Source organism: Callorhinus ursinus, unplaced genomic scaffold (assembly GCF_003265705.2).
Source record: "Callorhinus ursinus isolate GAN/ISIS: 27379988/994484 unplaced genomic scaffold, GSC_fseal_2.0 scaffold10, whole genome shotgun sequence".
In the NCBI taxonomy this organism is placed as follows: domain Eukaryota; kingdom Metazoa; phylum Chordata; class Mammalia; order Carnivora; family Otariidae; genus Callorhinus; species Callorhinus ursinus.
In genome coordinates, this window is record NW_027397072.1 from 82,232,285 (window position 1) to 82,249,298 (window position 17,014).

The 17,014-nt window shown below is 42.8% G+C and overlaps 1 protein-coding gene across 1 annotated transcript in view; it reads left to right on the plus strand.

The window, feature by feature from the left end:
• Positions 1-16,631, plus strand: part of TMEM182 (transmembrane protein 182) — a 117,701-nt gene extending 101,070 nt beyond the window's left edge. The window contains exons 6-7 of the mRNA XM_073897914.1: positions 12,096-12,150; positions 16,528-16,631. Coding sequence (XP_073754015.1) covers positions 12,096-12,150; positions 16,528-16,596 — 124 coding nt within the window. The 3' untranslated portion in view covers positions 16,597-16,631. The remainder of the gene's footprint in view (positions 1-12,095; positions 12,151-16,527) is intronic.
• Positions 16,632-17,014: the final 383 nt, after the last annotated feature.

Consider the following 17,014-nt stretch of genomic DNA (forward strand, 5'->3'; position numbering starts at 1 on the left):
ACTCTTAGTTGAATTTGGTTGCTCTGTCTCCTTAGCCTCCTCTAGTCTGTGACCTTTCCTCAGTTTTTCCTTGTCTTTCATGACCTTGGAAATTTTGAAGAGTACCAGTCAAGTACCTTGTCAGGTGTCTCTCATTTTGGTTTTGTCTCATGTTTTGTCAGATTGGAGCTATGGATTTAGGGAAAGAACAGAGATGATGTACCCTTCTCAGAGCATCATGGAGACACAGGATATTAATCTGCCCCGTTACCGGTGAGGGTAACCTTAATCAAAGTGGGGTCTGCTAAGTCAATGACATATAACTTATTCCATTTTTGTGAACAGGGCCTGAGTTGGCAAAGGAACCTAGCCAGCCTTATGCTAACAATTTAATAGACATGTAGTTGGAATGGTATGCATGTGCACTGAGCAAGAATTCAATGCTTCGAATCCTTGATGGGGCTTGCATTTTTAATTTTCTTGCCCTATGAGTTGTGATCATCATGGTCTAAATATAGGTCTAAATGCATCTCTGGTAGTACTGTGGCTGTTTGTAGCTGTCTGTGAGTCTACTCCTGACCCCACTTTGCCTAGGCCCCAGCTCTAAGGCTGAAGGATTATCCATTTATGAGCTTTATGCATGACAAAGAAAGCTCTGATCCAGTCACCATCTTAGGAGTTGTCTTTTTTATCTACATATGCCACATATATCTTTTTTTTCTCCTTAGCCCTGGGAGGTAGAAAAGTCAGACTACTTCATAAATTAAAAAACACCCCCCTGCCAAAAGAAATCCCTGATGAAGGCTCAAGGACTTGCTTTATATGGCTACAGCAATGCAGAGTTAGAGGATCCAGGTTCTGTGAAGCTCAGTCCACTGAGCTGCCTTGACACTCAGTTCACCCAGCAAAAGAGGCTCGGGGCCCTGGCAGGTCCAGAGAAGTCCAGTCTATGAGCAGGTGCCTCGAACTCTGAATGTATTACCAAGTTATTATAAAAGCCAAGGGACATTACTTAGTCACTCTGGCTTTTCCACTTGGTGGTTGTTATTTCAGGAATAAAATATTCCTGGGGTCTACCTCTAATTTAATGCCAAGATGCAAATTGTGCCTCACCTGTTTCACTGAAGTGTTATTTATGCCCAAATAACACCTCCTAGATAAGGACCCATTGTGCCTGTTTCCTTCTTTGGAACTCCAGGATAATAATAGTAATCAGCTGCACACAAAGCAGTTGTGGAGGGTGGGGGATGGGAAAGGCTCAATAATTATAACAGCTCAGGGAAAACCAAAACCGGGAAAAGTGCTATGGAAATGATAAATGCAATAGTGAGAATATGACATCTCTGCAAATTCACCACCAGAGGCCAGGATAACACAAATGCTGGGTAAACATTAGCTTCATTCAACAAATATGTATTGGCTACATATACCATCAGAATCCGAAGTTAGAAAGGATCATTGATAAAAATAGCCCCAGCTAAACATTTTTTGATAGATTTTATTTTTTTAGAGCAGTTTAAGTTCACAGCAATATTAAGCTGGAGATACAGAGATTTCCCATGTAACCCCTGTTTTCCCACCCACCACACACACACACACACACACACACACACACAGGGCCTCTCCCTTGTGGGCATCCCCCACCAGAGTGGTACATTTGTTGCAGTTGATGAACCTCCACTGACACGTCATTATCACCCAGAGTCCATGGTTTACATTAGGGTTCACTCTTACTATTATACATTCAGTGGATTTGGACAAATATATAACATGTATCCACCCTACAGTATCATACAAAGTAGTTCACTGTCCTAAAATTCCTCTGTGCTCCACCTATGCATTTCTCCTTACCTCTTTACCCTTTGGCAACTACTGATCTTTTTACTGTCTCCATAGTTTTGCCTTTTCCAGCATGTCATATTGTGAGGGGCGCCTAGGTGTCTCAGTCTGTTAAGCGTCCTCCAACTCTTGATTTTGGCTCAGGTCATGATCTCGGAGTCTTGGGATCAAGCCCCGTGGTGGGCTCTGCACTCAGTGGGAGGGCTGCTTGAAGATTCTCTCTCTCCCTTGCCCTCTGCCCCTTCCCCTGCTTGGGCATGCTTTCTCTCTCTCTCTCTCTCTCTCTCTCTCTCAAATAAATAAATCTTTAAAAAATTAAAGCAGAACCATACAATATGTAGCCTTTTCAGATTGGCTGCTTTCTTTTTTTTTTTTTTTTAAAGATTTTTATTTATTTATTTGAGAGAGAGAATGAGAGACAGAGAGCACGAGAGGGAAGAGGGTCAGAGGGAGAAGCAGACCCTCCGCTGAGCAGGGAGCCCGACGTGGCACTCGATCCCGGGACTCCAGGATCATGACCCGAGCGGAAGACAGTTGCTTAACCAACTGAGCTACCCAGGCGCCCCACAGATTGTCTGCTTTCACTTAGTCACATGCATGTGAGGTTCCTTCATGTCTTCTCACGATTTGATAGCTTGTTTCTTTTTAGCACTGAATATTATTCTATTGTGTGGGTGTGTTGCAGTTTGTTTTATCCATTCACCTACTGAAGGACACCTTTGTTGGGTCCAAGGTTTGGCAATTATGAATAAAGCTGCTATAAACATCTGGGTGCAAGTTTTTGCGTGGACATAAGTTTTCAGCTCCTTTGGGTAAATACCAAGGAGCATGATTGCCGGATTAGATGGTGAAAGTATGTTCGGCTTTGTAAGAAACTTCTCCAAACTGCCCCAACTGTCTTCCAAAGTGGCTGTACTGTTTTCCGCCTTGCTGTACCACCAGCAATGAATGAGAGTTCCTGTTGCTCTAATCCTTCCTGGCATTTGGTGTTGTCCGTTTTCTGGGTGTGGGCCATTCTAATACGTGCGCAGTGGTATCTCTTTATGCTCTCTTTATGTTGTATGCTTAATATGTGTCAGACGCTGGGCTAAGCACTATAATGATCTCATTTAATCTTTACAAAATCTGATAAGTGTTATGATTTTGTCTTTCTATTCTACAGAGAAGTAAAGGGAAGTTTAGAGAGGTTACATAACTTGCCTAAGGTCCCATAAATAACAAGGACAAAGCCAAGGGTTCAGAGGCAGTCCCTCACAAGGTGAGGCTGTGTTCCTGTGACAGCCTGGGTCTCATGTTCACCCCCTCCTTACAGAGGAGGACCTTCGTTCCAGATCTGTGAAACGACTCGCTGGAAGTCACGGCCATTTAGAGTAAGATGTACGAAGAGAATCCCATCTCTATCAGCCTGGTCCGCTGCATCACACATAACTCAGCTGTCAATCATGTCAGGTTTGGCCTCTGGTAGAAGGTGTGCAGTCCTTGGGTTTATACTGAGGAATCCTGATGGATGATGGCTATTCCAAGCTTCTCAGACCTAGTGCTTATTATAAATGTACTTAATTTCATGCTCAGATTAAAGACAGAGGACCTCTCTTGAGTGCAACACATAAACCTAGCATTGCCTTGCTATCTAGTTGAAATATGTTGCCTACCCTGTGCACGAACGCCAGCCACAGTTGAGAGCTCTGTGCTATTGCCCTACCTCCCTCCACTGTTAATTGTCTTCGTAGGGACTTTCCATTCCCAGTTCTATGATACCCTGTGGTGTTTCTAATTTTTTCATACAAAATTGAGGATTCTTAGAACATTAGTTCCAACCCAATTCAGTTTTAAAAGCAAATGTTCGGCATAAGAAGGTGAAATGTGTGGATTTTGTTTTTTTCCAATGTAGGGGGTTGTAATTCCAAAAATGTCAAGAATTATAAAGTTGCTCATTAAGACAAATAGGAGAAATGATTTGTTCTTAACTGGAATTAGAGAACAGAAAAATGCAAATAGTAAAGTGTTGACTAACTTCTGGATGGGGAATGATTTGCTGCTGTGAATAAGGTGGAGATTCTGCTCTTGAAAATGCGAGGACTCTTACCACCGACGGCCAGTGCAGGCCTTGTAGAATTGTTTTCTGTAGTGATACCCTGAGATGGCTATGTTGGACTCTGGAGCCACTGTAATGCCACTTTGATGGACCACCAGTCCCCGCTGTGGGATGTGGTTTCTAAGGCCATGGCAGAGGCTGAAGCAAAAGACCTGTGATGAGCTGTGGCACAGCAGTGGGTTAGCTGCACACTTGATTGGGCAGCAGAAAAGGGGCTGATGGGCTGGCTATTCGTGTCTCCTGTGGATTTGGTTCTAGTTGCACTCTCATGCTTTCTAGAAACCCAAGGATGCTGGCTGATTATAGTCTCTCTGGTTAGGGGACTTCCAGGGAAGTTGCCAGTTGAAGGAGGCAACAGGTGGCTTCTGAGAGCTCCCCACTCAGGGTTGGCTGCATAATCTGTGGGGCCCAGGGCAAAAGGAAAAGAGGAGCTCCTTGTTGAAAAATTATTAAGAATTTCAAGAGCAGAGCACTAATCCAAGCACAGTCCAAGTGTGGGGCCAGGTCTGATTGCAACTGCTACTCGCCCATAAAGCTGACTCTGTCCCCAGTGTTAGCCTCTCTCTCACTTTTGTACCAAATCTGTATAAGGTAGGAGACAGTCCTCTGTCTTAACTTACACCTTCATTTTATCAGGGTAAAATTAAGTGAAAATGAACAAGACACATTGTTCTGGCTCTTTTTATTTCAGTAGGAAGAAATTCCTAGTAGAATTTCATGGGCTCGTGGGCTACATTTCACTTCACCGTGAAATTAATATTAATACAAAATACTAATTAATATTTTCAAGTCACCTTTTACAGATTTTGACTTGACAAACCTAACTATCCAATCTGCCTCCATGGATGGCCATTGTGTTTACATTTCCCACATATGATTTAGGTTTTGTAGGTCTTAAGTTTCAAAACAGAAAACTATGAAGCTCAGGTACCACTTTTGACAGCTGCAGTGTGAACTTAGGGTTTAAGTTTCTTGATTCAAGAAAGGTGTTATTTATTTATTTATTTATTTATTTATTTATTTATTTATTGTTCTTAGTTCCACTGCCTGGCGCAGTGAATGACAACCGTGATTGGACCTGATTCTTTCTCTCAAGGGCTCCTATTTAACAAGATATAAAATCTCATAACTACCTTAGTGTTATGCCATGTGGTAAGTATGTCTGACCTGTTAAGGATGTGCGGGGGCAGGGGGCTTCATCCAGCTGCAGGTGAATTAAGGGAAGGCTTTCCAGAGGACTCCAGGGTGGAAACTCCCACGTACTGTCACTCTGCCCGACTTGGTAATGCACAGCGCACATTTGCCATTCCCCAAGTAGATAACTCCTTCTCGTTTGTCAGTAGTAACATCTCAAGGAACCAAAATCCTGAAAACACTTTGGAAACTGTGGAAGAGGTCACCAGGTAGTCAGCGATGACTTTTAAAGCAGGGATGAGGCAGATGCACATTTTAGAAGCCCTTCTGGGGCTTTGTGGATGATCGCACCTGGGCAACATGACTGTAAGGGATCCCAGCCCAGGGAGGTCTCGCAGCTGTTCAGGTGGAGAGACCACGAGACTGCAACCAACCGTGGGCAGAGGAAGGGCGGTGAGAGGATGAATTTGTGATACACTGTGGATGCAAAACAATGGAGGGAAGGGAAAAATCAAGAGCTGGTAAGGACCCACTCTTTTCTCAAAGGTAGTACAACAGGCATTCATTATTAGTGTTGTTTTTTTTTTTTAAGATTTAATTTATTTATTTGTCAGAGAGAGAGAGAGAGAGAGAGCGAGCACCAGGCAGAGGGAGAAGCAGACTCCCGGCTGAGCAGGGAGCCCGACATGGGGCTCCATCCCAGCTCCCTGGGATCATGACACAAGCCGAAGGCAGACGCTTAACTGACTGAGCCACCCAGGCATCCCAGGCATTCATGATTAGTAATACCCCATGTAGTATCGAGTAACCAGTAGGAAATGTGCTTGGGTGTTTTTATGTTTCTGGTAAACAGGTTCTCAGTTGATGTTCATCTGTTTGCTTTGCTCTCTTTCTCACTTGACCATGAATACTTTGGTCACTAGGATATTCTTCTTTTTGCTCTTGTCACTGTGTTTGTTTCATAGGGCATAAACAGCGGGTGCTAAATACATACCATTTTCTGACTGATTAGGAATTCAAGAGAACATCAAAGCTGTTTAAAAGGCTGTGTGGATTTTCTCTATTGATTTAAACACTTAGACTGGAAGGAGACAGAGCAATTTACAACCACTGCAGCACACATCTGAGTTAGCACTGATTTCTGATTTCTCTGCGTTTAGCAACTTCACATCATACCCCTTGTGAAGGGCTTCACTTGCTAGCACCCTGTCCTAAACCGTCAAAATGTGTCTTTCCAGTTTGTTTGGAGCACCATAAAGGCAAAAATGGGGGTGGTAGATGTAACTGACATGGCAGACTATATGACTTTTTAGAAATACTGAAACACCACGAAACGCAAATGCAATGTAGCTATAGTTTGTGGCCAAACTATGACTCACATCCTCTCTGAGGAGGCGCATGTCTGAGTACATTTCTGTTCAGAGACAGGTGTTCATGAGTCCACTGACGGATTGCCAGTGTGGCACTATTATTCTCAGGACGCGATTTCTGAAGCCAGCAATTCTACCACAGGAACGTGGGACGGAGGGTCCTCGTGGCCACAATTTAACAAGCTTTAGTGAGACTGATCCTCTGGCAGCCCGTCAGTGACCAGAACTGCCCAGATTGTAACAGATAAAAGAAAGATTCTCAGGGATGCACAAACTGGGGAAAGGAATGTAGAGTGGTGCTGGGGGCAGAGCAGTAACCAGGAGCAAGATTTACATCAGTTCATCGTGAGAACTGGCTCTGGTGCACCTTTAGAAGGAAGAAGAAACATTCTGAACCAGCACCCTCAGAGTCCTAAAAAGAGATGCTGGAACTCGAAGAATCGCCACTAGAGGGCTCATTTCATCTATAAAGAAGTCTGTGTTGAAAAGCCAAGAACTTTCCAAAGGGCTTTTTTGAGCACATCTCAAGGTTGGGGGATGGCGGGGGAGGGAGGGGTGGTGGTGGTGGTGGGGGCGGGGGTGGTGAGTGCCATGAGATGGGATTGTATCTTTGGATGACTTTGGAAGGAGGTGTGTGCCGAAGTGTGAGCTCATCAGGGCTTAAGATGACTGTATTTTGCTGATTGTTGTGGCCTTGATACACAGGGCACATATTTCGAGGAGAAATGAAAGACTATTTATTCCAATTAACTCTTCTGTGCAGAGGATCCAGATTAGGATGAATGCCCCATTGAGTTCCAAAGGCCCCATCCACCGAAAACAGGGCAGGACCCAGAGTAAATATGGGAATGTGTGGGGGTCAGGTCAATGACGTTGTGACTCAGAGACAACAGGGCACTGAGCTAGTGTCAGGCCATCTAAGTATCACAGACAGGCCGAGACAGAGCTGAGGGATAAAAACAAGAATGAAGAAAGGCGATTTAAAAAAAGAACATTTGACAGACAGCATATAACTGCAATTCCTTTCACAGAAAGCAAAATATTCCCAGAAAGCAGAAAATTCCCAGCGATAGGGGGAGTCAGAACTCAAATAAGAGCTCCGATTTTAGGCATTCGCTGTTGGTAATCCTTCAATTTTTATAACATTTTCCAGATCTGCCACCGCATGAACTACATAACTGACAAATCTTCAATTCACATTATATTTAAGTGGTTTCCCCCATCACTTCTCACAGTTAAAAATACATTACATAAATTACTATCCTGCCTAGTGAAATACGCGACGATTCTGTTGTCTGCCTCTATTTCTAAAACATTTTGGCACTTTCTGGGGAAGGCGTCTCCTCAGTTATGCCAGGGGACTTTTTTTTTTTTTCAATTTTGCTTTGTTATTAAGTAACAGTATCACAGAGATCCATGGAGAAACAAACAGTGCTGGCGAGGGCCAGGTGCTGGGGTAGATCTCAGGGCTACAAGCAGAGGCAAAGAGGAGCTAGAATAGACTATAGGATGCCGCCCTCACTTGCCAGTCCCTTGGCGGTCTCAGTGCTTGGGGACCTGGCTAGAACTCCGGCTCAGCTGGAGGGGAACAGGAATCTGGGCATTAATCTTGGAAGAGCTGCACTTTCATGGGCACAACCAGCTCTGCGGAGAAGGACAGGCGGGGAGAACCAGCAGCTCATTGCTCCACACCATGCACAGCGCCCTCCGCAGCCCCATGGAGCTCTCCTGTGGGGGGACCCGGGGCTGAGCAGTTCTTTCTCCCCAGCAGGTGTCACTGTGGAATTATTAAAATAGGAAAAAGGCAAGGAACTGCATTTCAGTGAGCTGAGCCTCAAGCGAAAGACCTTGAACCAACAGATGCTAACTACACTTACCTGGTGAGCCTTTTGTAAAGCATATAATTGTCAAATGACTATGCGGTACACCCGAAACTAACATTATATTATATGTCCACTATCCTTCCATTAAGAAAAAAGAATACTTAAAAAAAAAAAAGAAAAGAAAGACTTTGAACCGAAATCACACACAGGCCACAAAGCAAAGACAGAGGGATTAAAAACACTCCCCGCCCCCCGCCCCCCTCCCCCGCCCACTGACAGCAGCACCATGACTATATCCCGACTGTTGTCTCTGAGCTTTGTAGTTCACATGGATTTTCAAGTTTAAGAAGCAGAACAGTTATCCATGTGGATATTAAAAAGATAGATATGTACATTTCACAGTGCCAATAACATCAATTTTTGTCCTATCTGCTGGTTGTCTGGATAGGTAATTTTGTTTGTTTCTTCACTGGGGGGAGGTGTAACTTGATGTCATGGAAAGAACTCAGGAACCCAAAGATCGGTGTCCAGATTCTCGCTTCTCCATCCCCACAGTATGTTACCTCAAACAATTTACATAATTTAGAGCTCTGAGGCTCAGTTCCATGACAGGGTAATTGTGAAGGTTAAATAAAATAATATTCATGAAAACACCTAGTATGGTGAGTTAAATCTGAATCCAGATGCATCATTGAAATGCTGTTTAGAATTCATTATTATCTTAATATTTTAATTTCATTTTGAATAGATTCCATTCATACGTTATTACCCATGTATGAGTTATAACCTCCAGAAAGACAACCCACTTATCTCATTTGGGCCCCAATGTCTCCCGACTGCGTCTGCTCACGTGTCCTGCTAGGACGTGAATGCAGAATCATTATCTGCATGGCCCCTTTCTGCTTTTAAAATTCTGTTTGATGGTACTGTCCTTTTCCCTGGGTTTTGAATTTTGGGTTCACCTCAACTTCTCCTTCGTCGCCATCTGCCAGATCCTGATAGGTTCCTGAAGCTGCAATGCCGTTTTTGAATGCTACCCTGTCTCCTCCACCTGCTGCTTTCCCATTGCTTGTGGGCAGGATTACTAGCCTGGTTTCCTCTCTCCCTGGCTCCCGACTATGCTCATGAACTTCCCTCCAAACACAAATGGCCCCATCCTTGATCCATGCCATCAGAATTACAGAGTGTGGGGCCCAGGATGACATGGCTTGAACGTATACCCCAGAGTGTGTTGGGAATCACTCACACATCTCAGACCTCAAGTCAGTTCTGTCTTTAAATCCAAAGCACACTTCACTGATAGAATGCTCTTCTTAAAGCCATATTTGTATTTTGTTCCTTCTCTGCTGCACATCTTCATGATTCCCCATTTCATAGAAAATGGTCTTAGTTTCATAATTAGGTGATGACCTTACGTAGCAAAATGTCTGGTATCTAGTACACACTTACAATCAACACTTCTAGCTGGTTGCCGGGAACATGACCTGGCCCCCTTCTTCGACTGTCCTGATATATAGAAGGGTCACTGGCACTGCCCCTTGGTCACAGCTGTTGGCACAAGAGTGTGGGCTTCTGATCCAATGTGTGCAGACAGATCCTATTTCCAAAGAATCTGAAATCTGAAATGGAGAGACTTTGAGTTCAGATGTATGGAAACTGAGTCCCATAAAGGGTAAAAAGTCTCGATGCTGAGGTTGCCAGGCAGCCTGGTTCTGCCCATCCTGAGCCTTGACTACGCATGTCTACTCCATCGTAAGAAATCCTGACATTCCCCAATAAAGAGTCTGCTTTTCCTTTTTATTCAAGTCACTCAGAATCAATCTCTCTTGTTAGCAAATGACAGAGCGTAATCTGATACACTGTTGGAGATTCAGTCTGTTCGTGATATAGTTCCAACCTACCTAATTCACGTTACTGCTCACAATTCCCTGAGAAATTTCTCCTCTAAAACCAGGCGACTCTCCTAATAAATTTCACTCCTTTCTACATGGAATTTCCTCTTCTCTCTGTCACTCAAGCCTTGCAAAAGCCCTGATGTCCCGGCCCCTTCCTGAAACTCCTCTGGTCTTCAGGGACCTCCCGTTCCACCACGCTCTTAGACCACGGCTGGTATAAACTATTCACTGAACATTCATCACATATGGGTTTGGATGGCCATTTATCTTTTCGCTTGCACGTAATGCGTCTTCCCAATTAGCTGCAAGCCACTTGGAAGCAGAACCCAAGTCTTGAGTTTGTTTTTTAATGTTTTTCTCTGAAATGCTTATGCTTAAATGTTTCTCTGCTACTCTTATTCCTAAGTGCTTATTGTTTAAATGTTTCTCCCCTACTATACCATGTCTTATAAATATTTATTGAATGAATGGAAGAAATACATACCTGCTTATATTTATAATTAAAGGGAACAGGGGATTATAGTATTTGTTTTTCCAGAAATGCTTCCAATTATCCATTCCCTCATCAGTTCACTTGTAGCAGGGAAATGCGACATTCCCTTTGTAGAACGTCTGCTTTGTAATTGCTCCTGTCAGGGTGATTAATGGATAGTGGTTTGTGACCAGGAACCTCTATGGTGACCTGGTGGTCAGCAGAGGCCACCTTTTCTCAGATATTTCTATCCCTGCATGAGGATTTTTTTTAAAAACAAAATTATGGCTTTGGAAAATAACTAAGGTTGCATTATAGGTACATTTGCATACAGATTCCAGGAGCCTGTCGATAGCTAATTGCATCCAGGCAGGAGGCCTGATTTGCTTACCAGGCCGTCCTGACTGGGAGATGGGACAGTCACTCAGTGCTGGAGCCAGGCCAGTGCCTTGGGCCAAATGTCTTTTCTTCCTCCCGGCTGTCTTCTGCGTGGGCCTGCCTTGCCCCCGCTGCTGACTGACATCTCAGGCTGAGGATCTCTGTTCTGGTCTTGCAGGGCAAAAGTTGGCCATGGCAGGGGGGTGGGAGATGAGGGGCTGTGCAGAAGCTGATGGGGAAGAGAGTGGAAGCTGATGGGGAAGAGAGGGGTCCCCACTCCCCTGGCGTTTAACCAAGGTCCAGTCACTAGAAGGCTTTCCAGTCTAACAGGGACATCATTCATTCTGCTCTGTTTCTCTTCTTCGGAGACCCCTCCAGTTTTTCTTGGCTACAACTGGTCTGATCACTTGACAGAACGCAGCCCCTCTTCCCTGAGGAAGAAAGCAGCAATAGGTGGACCAGGGTGGGAAAGTTGCCTGTGTTCTGGGAGCAGAAAAATGTGGCTTTGAAAGGTGACATTCAAAGACTGGGCTCGCTAGGAAATCCAGAGGTTCTTCTTCTTCATCCCTTGCAGTCAGTGTTCCAGTCCCTGAGCGCCTAGTGTTCAATACAGTATTAGTGGGTGAGAAATGATGGTACAGAAGTGAGTGATGGCTGTTCAGGGTCATATGTATTCAATGGATTTTCTCACTTCACCTTCACAACAACCACACAAAACTGGTAGTCTTATTAATCCCATTTCTCAGCGGCAGAAACCGAGGCACAGAGAAGTGAAGTAACTTGCCCAAAGTTGCACAGCTCTAAGTTTTATAAGTATTCTTAAAGGAATCATAAGAATTCTTAAAAGAGTACTCCTATAAGCATGCTATACTAATGAACTCTTTCCTAGTAATTATATAAATCTGGCAGTGATATTTTAGGAACCCGTTCGGCAGCATGTTAGGTAAAAGCCTTCTATTTGATCATTTGACAATTTTTTATCAAGGACCTATTAACATATAGTCCTGCTCTACAAGCTGAAAGAATTACCCCCAAAAAGTAAGTGCTTATGTTATAGTTTGGGAGATGTGAACTTTTTCTCCATGTGACTCTTGTGATTTATGTCTCTAGATGGAGGTGTAGATGGAGACTGTTGTACGTACCAGATGGGCAGCCAGGCATCATGGTAAGGAGAGCTGTCCCCGATTTGCCCAAGTTTGTCCATGAATGGCTCCATCGCTCACTAGCAGTGTGACCTCGGACCTTCACTTAACTTCCTTGTATTTCAATGGTCTCATCTGTAAACTGGGAATAATTGTTAATTCCTAATTCTCTGGGGTTGCTTTAAGGATTAGAAAAAGCAGCATAAGATGACCAAACGACATGATAAGCGATCAACAAATTGCAGTCAGTGTTGTCCTTATCTTTCTGCATCTCTATGAGTATCTACAACTGGCTGCTAATTTCGAAGAAGGCACTTCCTCCCAGTAGATTTCTCTAAAACTGGGTATATTCTCCAGAGACTAAACATTCCTATTATACGTTTATTCAGGACCTACTGTGTGCCAAGCACGCTAGTGTGGCAGTGAAACAGGGCAGACAGTTTCCTTCCCGGCTGAAACTTACAGTCAATCCCGCATGGTATTTAGTTTTCAATCAACTATTCTCATCCACCAATACATAATCGAAAATTCAAGAATTGTCAGATGTTGAAGGCGACTTCACCTTCTCAGGAGCAGGGGTTAACTCTACGTGGGCAAGTGGGGAGGAGGGGAAGCTTCCTAGGGGCTGATGGTGAAGCCAGGAAAAGACACAAAGCGGCCAGAAGTTTTCTAGGCAGAAGGAATAGAAGGCGCGGTGGGAATAGGGTAGGTGGAAGGCGTGTGGCCGCCAGGCGGAGCCCGATAGTCACTGCTTTGTGCGCAGGGCTGGCCTGGGTGGGCAGGTTTGTCTGAGCTCTCCGAGCTGTTATTTTCCGTGAGTACTTTAGCGGTGTAGAGTCTCCTGGATCCTCACAACAGTGGTATAATTTATGTCCATTTTAGAGCAGCAGGAAATGGGAGACAAAAGAAATTTCTCTGCTCACCGAGTTAGTAGATGACCAAGCTGGGATTTGCACCCAGGCTGTGGTGAGGAGCCCTGGCCCTCTCTGGGTGAGGATAGATCCGCTTCACACTTCAAGGAGAGACAGAGAGAGGGGCTGGCAAGTCCCTCTCCATAAGTCTGTGATCAGAGGAGGAGACTTCCTGACAGCTGGGACGCAGGAACAAGCCCTCTCTTGGTTTGAGGGAAATGGCAATTTGGGGAACACTGAAATATAACCAATGATTTCTTATCAACCTTTAACTACCTGAAGTGGTCTTTTTGGTTTAGAAACAGAAAAAGCATTCTTAACAAAGAGGCTTACCATTGCACTGATCATATTCCCTATGTTTACCCCTCCCATCCCCCTGCCCGCCCACCAAAATAAAGCAGGGAGAGAATATTTTTTGCAGGTACTTTTCTTTTTAGTAGAATTTTAAAAGTTCAGTGTAAAAAAAAAAAAATCCCTTTTTACCTCTGTTTGGAAAATTCTCTTTGTCCTTCATATTTACAGCCTTTTGTAAATCAGTGATTGCACTATGGTTGTAGTTCTCGTTCTTATGAAATTCAAACCAGAACTAGTACCCAATCTGGTGAGAATGCTTTGGTTTGTTTCATTTCCTGACATGTAAATGAGGGTTTATTGTAAGGGTATAACAAAAAAGTTGAATACAAAATAAAATGTGAATTACAAAATGTTAATTTCACTTTCAGAGTTCAGATACTCTTTTATTGTTATCAAAGACAGTTGCTTTTCTTTCTTTTTTTTTTTTTAAAGATTTTATTTATTTGACAGAGAGAGAAAGAGAGACAGTGAGAGAGAGAGGGAACGCAAGCAGAGGGAGAGGGAGAAGCAGGCTTCCTGCGGAGCAGGGAGCCCAATGCAGGGCTCGATCCCAGGACCCCGGGACCATGACCTGAACCCAAGGCAGACACTTAACCGACTGAGCCACCCATGCGCCCCAAAGACAGTTGCTTTTCCCCCAAGCCCTCCAGAAGTATATGAAGATGTGTTCAAGGAATGAGAATTTTAGAAAGAGAAATGGACATCTCGTTTGCTTGTTTTCTATCTTTTCATGTCACAGACATGAGTAAAGAGGGGAATATATACCTTATGCAGTTGAAAGTGCTTCACTGAGAAAAGCCTTTGGCTGGAAAAGACAAAATGGACTCCCAATACTGTTAGATTTGTAAAGTGGAATTGTGGAAGCTTTGCTTAAGTTGTTGATTCAAAAGCTAACTTTCTTTTGTAGGATTGGATGTATAGTATTTAACAACAACACATGTGACATGGAGTAGCAACTAACATGGGCAATATTAGTGTATGTGTGTGTGAAGGGAATGGTGATAAGCTCAAGAAAATTTGCCACAGTATGAATTAAAAAAACAGTGTATATTTTCATATGGCATTATATTTAATTTAGAATGATCAATAATTTTCTCTGTAAATTAGCATATTTTGGGAGAAAAACCCTTTTTATTAAAGATAATTTCAAACACACAAGTATAAAGAACAATATAACAAACCCCCACGTGTCTGTTCCCTGGATTCCACACATAATCAACATTCCTCCAATTTCTTTTCATCTGTTCCCAGCCGCACTTTTTTTTTTTGGAAATATTTTAAAACAGTCTCGATACTATATTATTTCACCAATGGATACTATCTATTGCCTAATACACCCCTCTTTTAAAAATAAACCTCAATACTAGTATCAGCAAAATTAACACTAATTCCTTAATATCATCTGATATCCAGGCTATGTCCACATCTTTTCACCTGGCTTAAAAAAATGTATGGTTGATTTGTTTGAATCAGGATCCAGATGAGATGCACACACTGAGTGCATTTTATTGGTGTATCTCTTCAGTATCTTTTGCAGTAGTTTTCCCTCTCTTCCTGCCTTCCCAGGACCTCCCTTTCTTTCCCTCTTTTTTTCCTTCCCATTAATTTGTTCAAGAAAATGGGTTATTTGTCCTAAAGATTCATGCATTCTGGTTTTGGCTGACTGAATCCCCCAGTGCCATTTGACATGAAAACTGATGTTAGATCTGAGACTTGATTAGATTCTGATCATTAGCAAGGAAACCTCTGAGGAGGTTTTTGTTTTTATTGTAATAAGCCTCTCCCAGGAAAGACCACCTGGTGGCAGTGTTAGGCATCCCATTTTCTTCTCTGTGAGTCTCCACGTTTTCGCTGACCTTGCCCCTCCTCTACCTTGTGTTCTTTGCATTTTCCTGATGCCAGCCAGCCACAGCAGCACATACACATGAAAATGAATAGCTTCCAGCCAGCTGGCTGCTCATCTTGTCCTCAGCCCCTGTCCCTGGGGTCTGCTCCGTGCCTGCAGTCAGGATGGCCGGCAAGATCTGACCAGTCTGGTTTGCCTGCCCTGTCATAGAAATCACCATCTCTCCTCCAAAGTTAGTTAAAAAGTCTAAGGAAGTTTTTTGGTTGGAGGCTGAAGATCCTCAGTTTGAGTTAAAATAAGCAATGAAACATTCAGAATGTTTTAGCTAATTTGATAGAAAATCATGGCAGCCCAAGATGTTTATTTCAGTCATGATCCCCCTTACCCAGTTCCCCTTTCTGCTTTCCTCACAAATGAGGACAATCAGCTTTGTTGGTTTCACCTTCAATTACTAAGAGAGTTTCAGGGAAATAAGAAGTGCCCATTTTTTCATCCTAATAGCAGGTAACTCCTGGATCAATCAGCTCTCTCTTTCCAGGATTGCTTCATCAGAGGCCTAGAACAGCGACAGGCACAGGACAGGAAACAATAATGTTGACCTGGATGTGAGTTCAACATGAAGGCTTTGGCACCAAATTGCTGAATCATATTTAACCTCGGTTTATTCATACGGAGAATGTGAACGACTATCCCTAAGCGACGCTATGTGGATTAAATGAGTTAATTGGTGTACCTGCCAAATAGTTGCCATCAATTCATAGTAACATACAAGCAAGCAAACTCAACTTCATTACCCTGGGTCTTCAGAGTTGCAGTTTGGTGAGGTTCAGGCCATTTTTAAATTTGAGTGATTGTATTGAATAAGACGCCTGACATTGGAATGAGAGTAGGGCAGTGTTTGAACTATTGCAAAATTAATAAATGAGGAGAAAGTAATTCACTAATACGTGACGAGTACACACTCAAGCTCTAAACCAGCTATCTGCAATTTATTTGTTAGTTACAAGTGAGTAAGAGCTATTTTACCTGGAGTATTTTCTTCCTTGTAATTTGAAATTAAACCTTCAGCCAAGGCAAGTAACTTTAATTTGAAAGAATTTCAGACTCTATTCCCGTGATTCTAATTTCTTTCTGCGTCTTCCTGGCTCTATAGTCATTGTGCATTAGAGCATCCTTGTTGATGAGGTCAGCTCACTAAAGCGATTTATTTTCTTAACAATTTTGAGTGTATTATTTAGAGCATTTAAATTGCTTTTAGTGAAATTACTGACAAGCATATTTAAACCCAGACCCAGGTCACTGTAAAGAAGAGAAAGAAGAAGAAGAAAAACGCCCTGTTTGACATCCAAAAACCATAATTATGGTCATAAATAATCATGTGCTCCTCTAATAAATTATTGGATGTTAAGCCAATATAACTTGTACAAAATCAGTTCAAACATTTCCTGAAGTAAAAAAAATAAATAAATAAAAAAAATCAATCATATGGTTCTTTCTGTCACATTTTGAGTTTGAACTAATTTATTTGCTGATATACCAATGATGAGAAGAAAACAGGAATATTTAAGGAATTAATGATATAGTGCCATGAGAACTCTGCCAACCACTTTAAAAAAGAAGCCAAAATATTAATGGTATAAAATATGTTTATATACATTCGGAATTTTAATGAGATGCCTTTGATATGTTATATGTTAAATGCCAAATTGATCTGTACTTAAGCAGATCATACAGGTATTAAAGAGAATTGGGGTAATATGTGCAGGTGCAGATTTA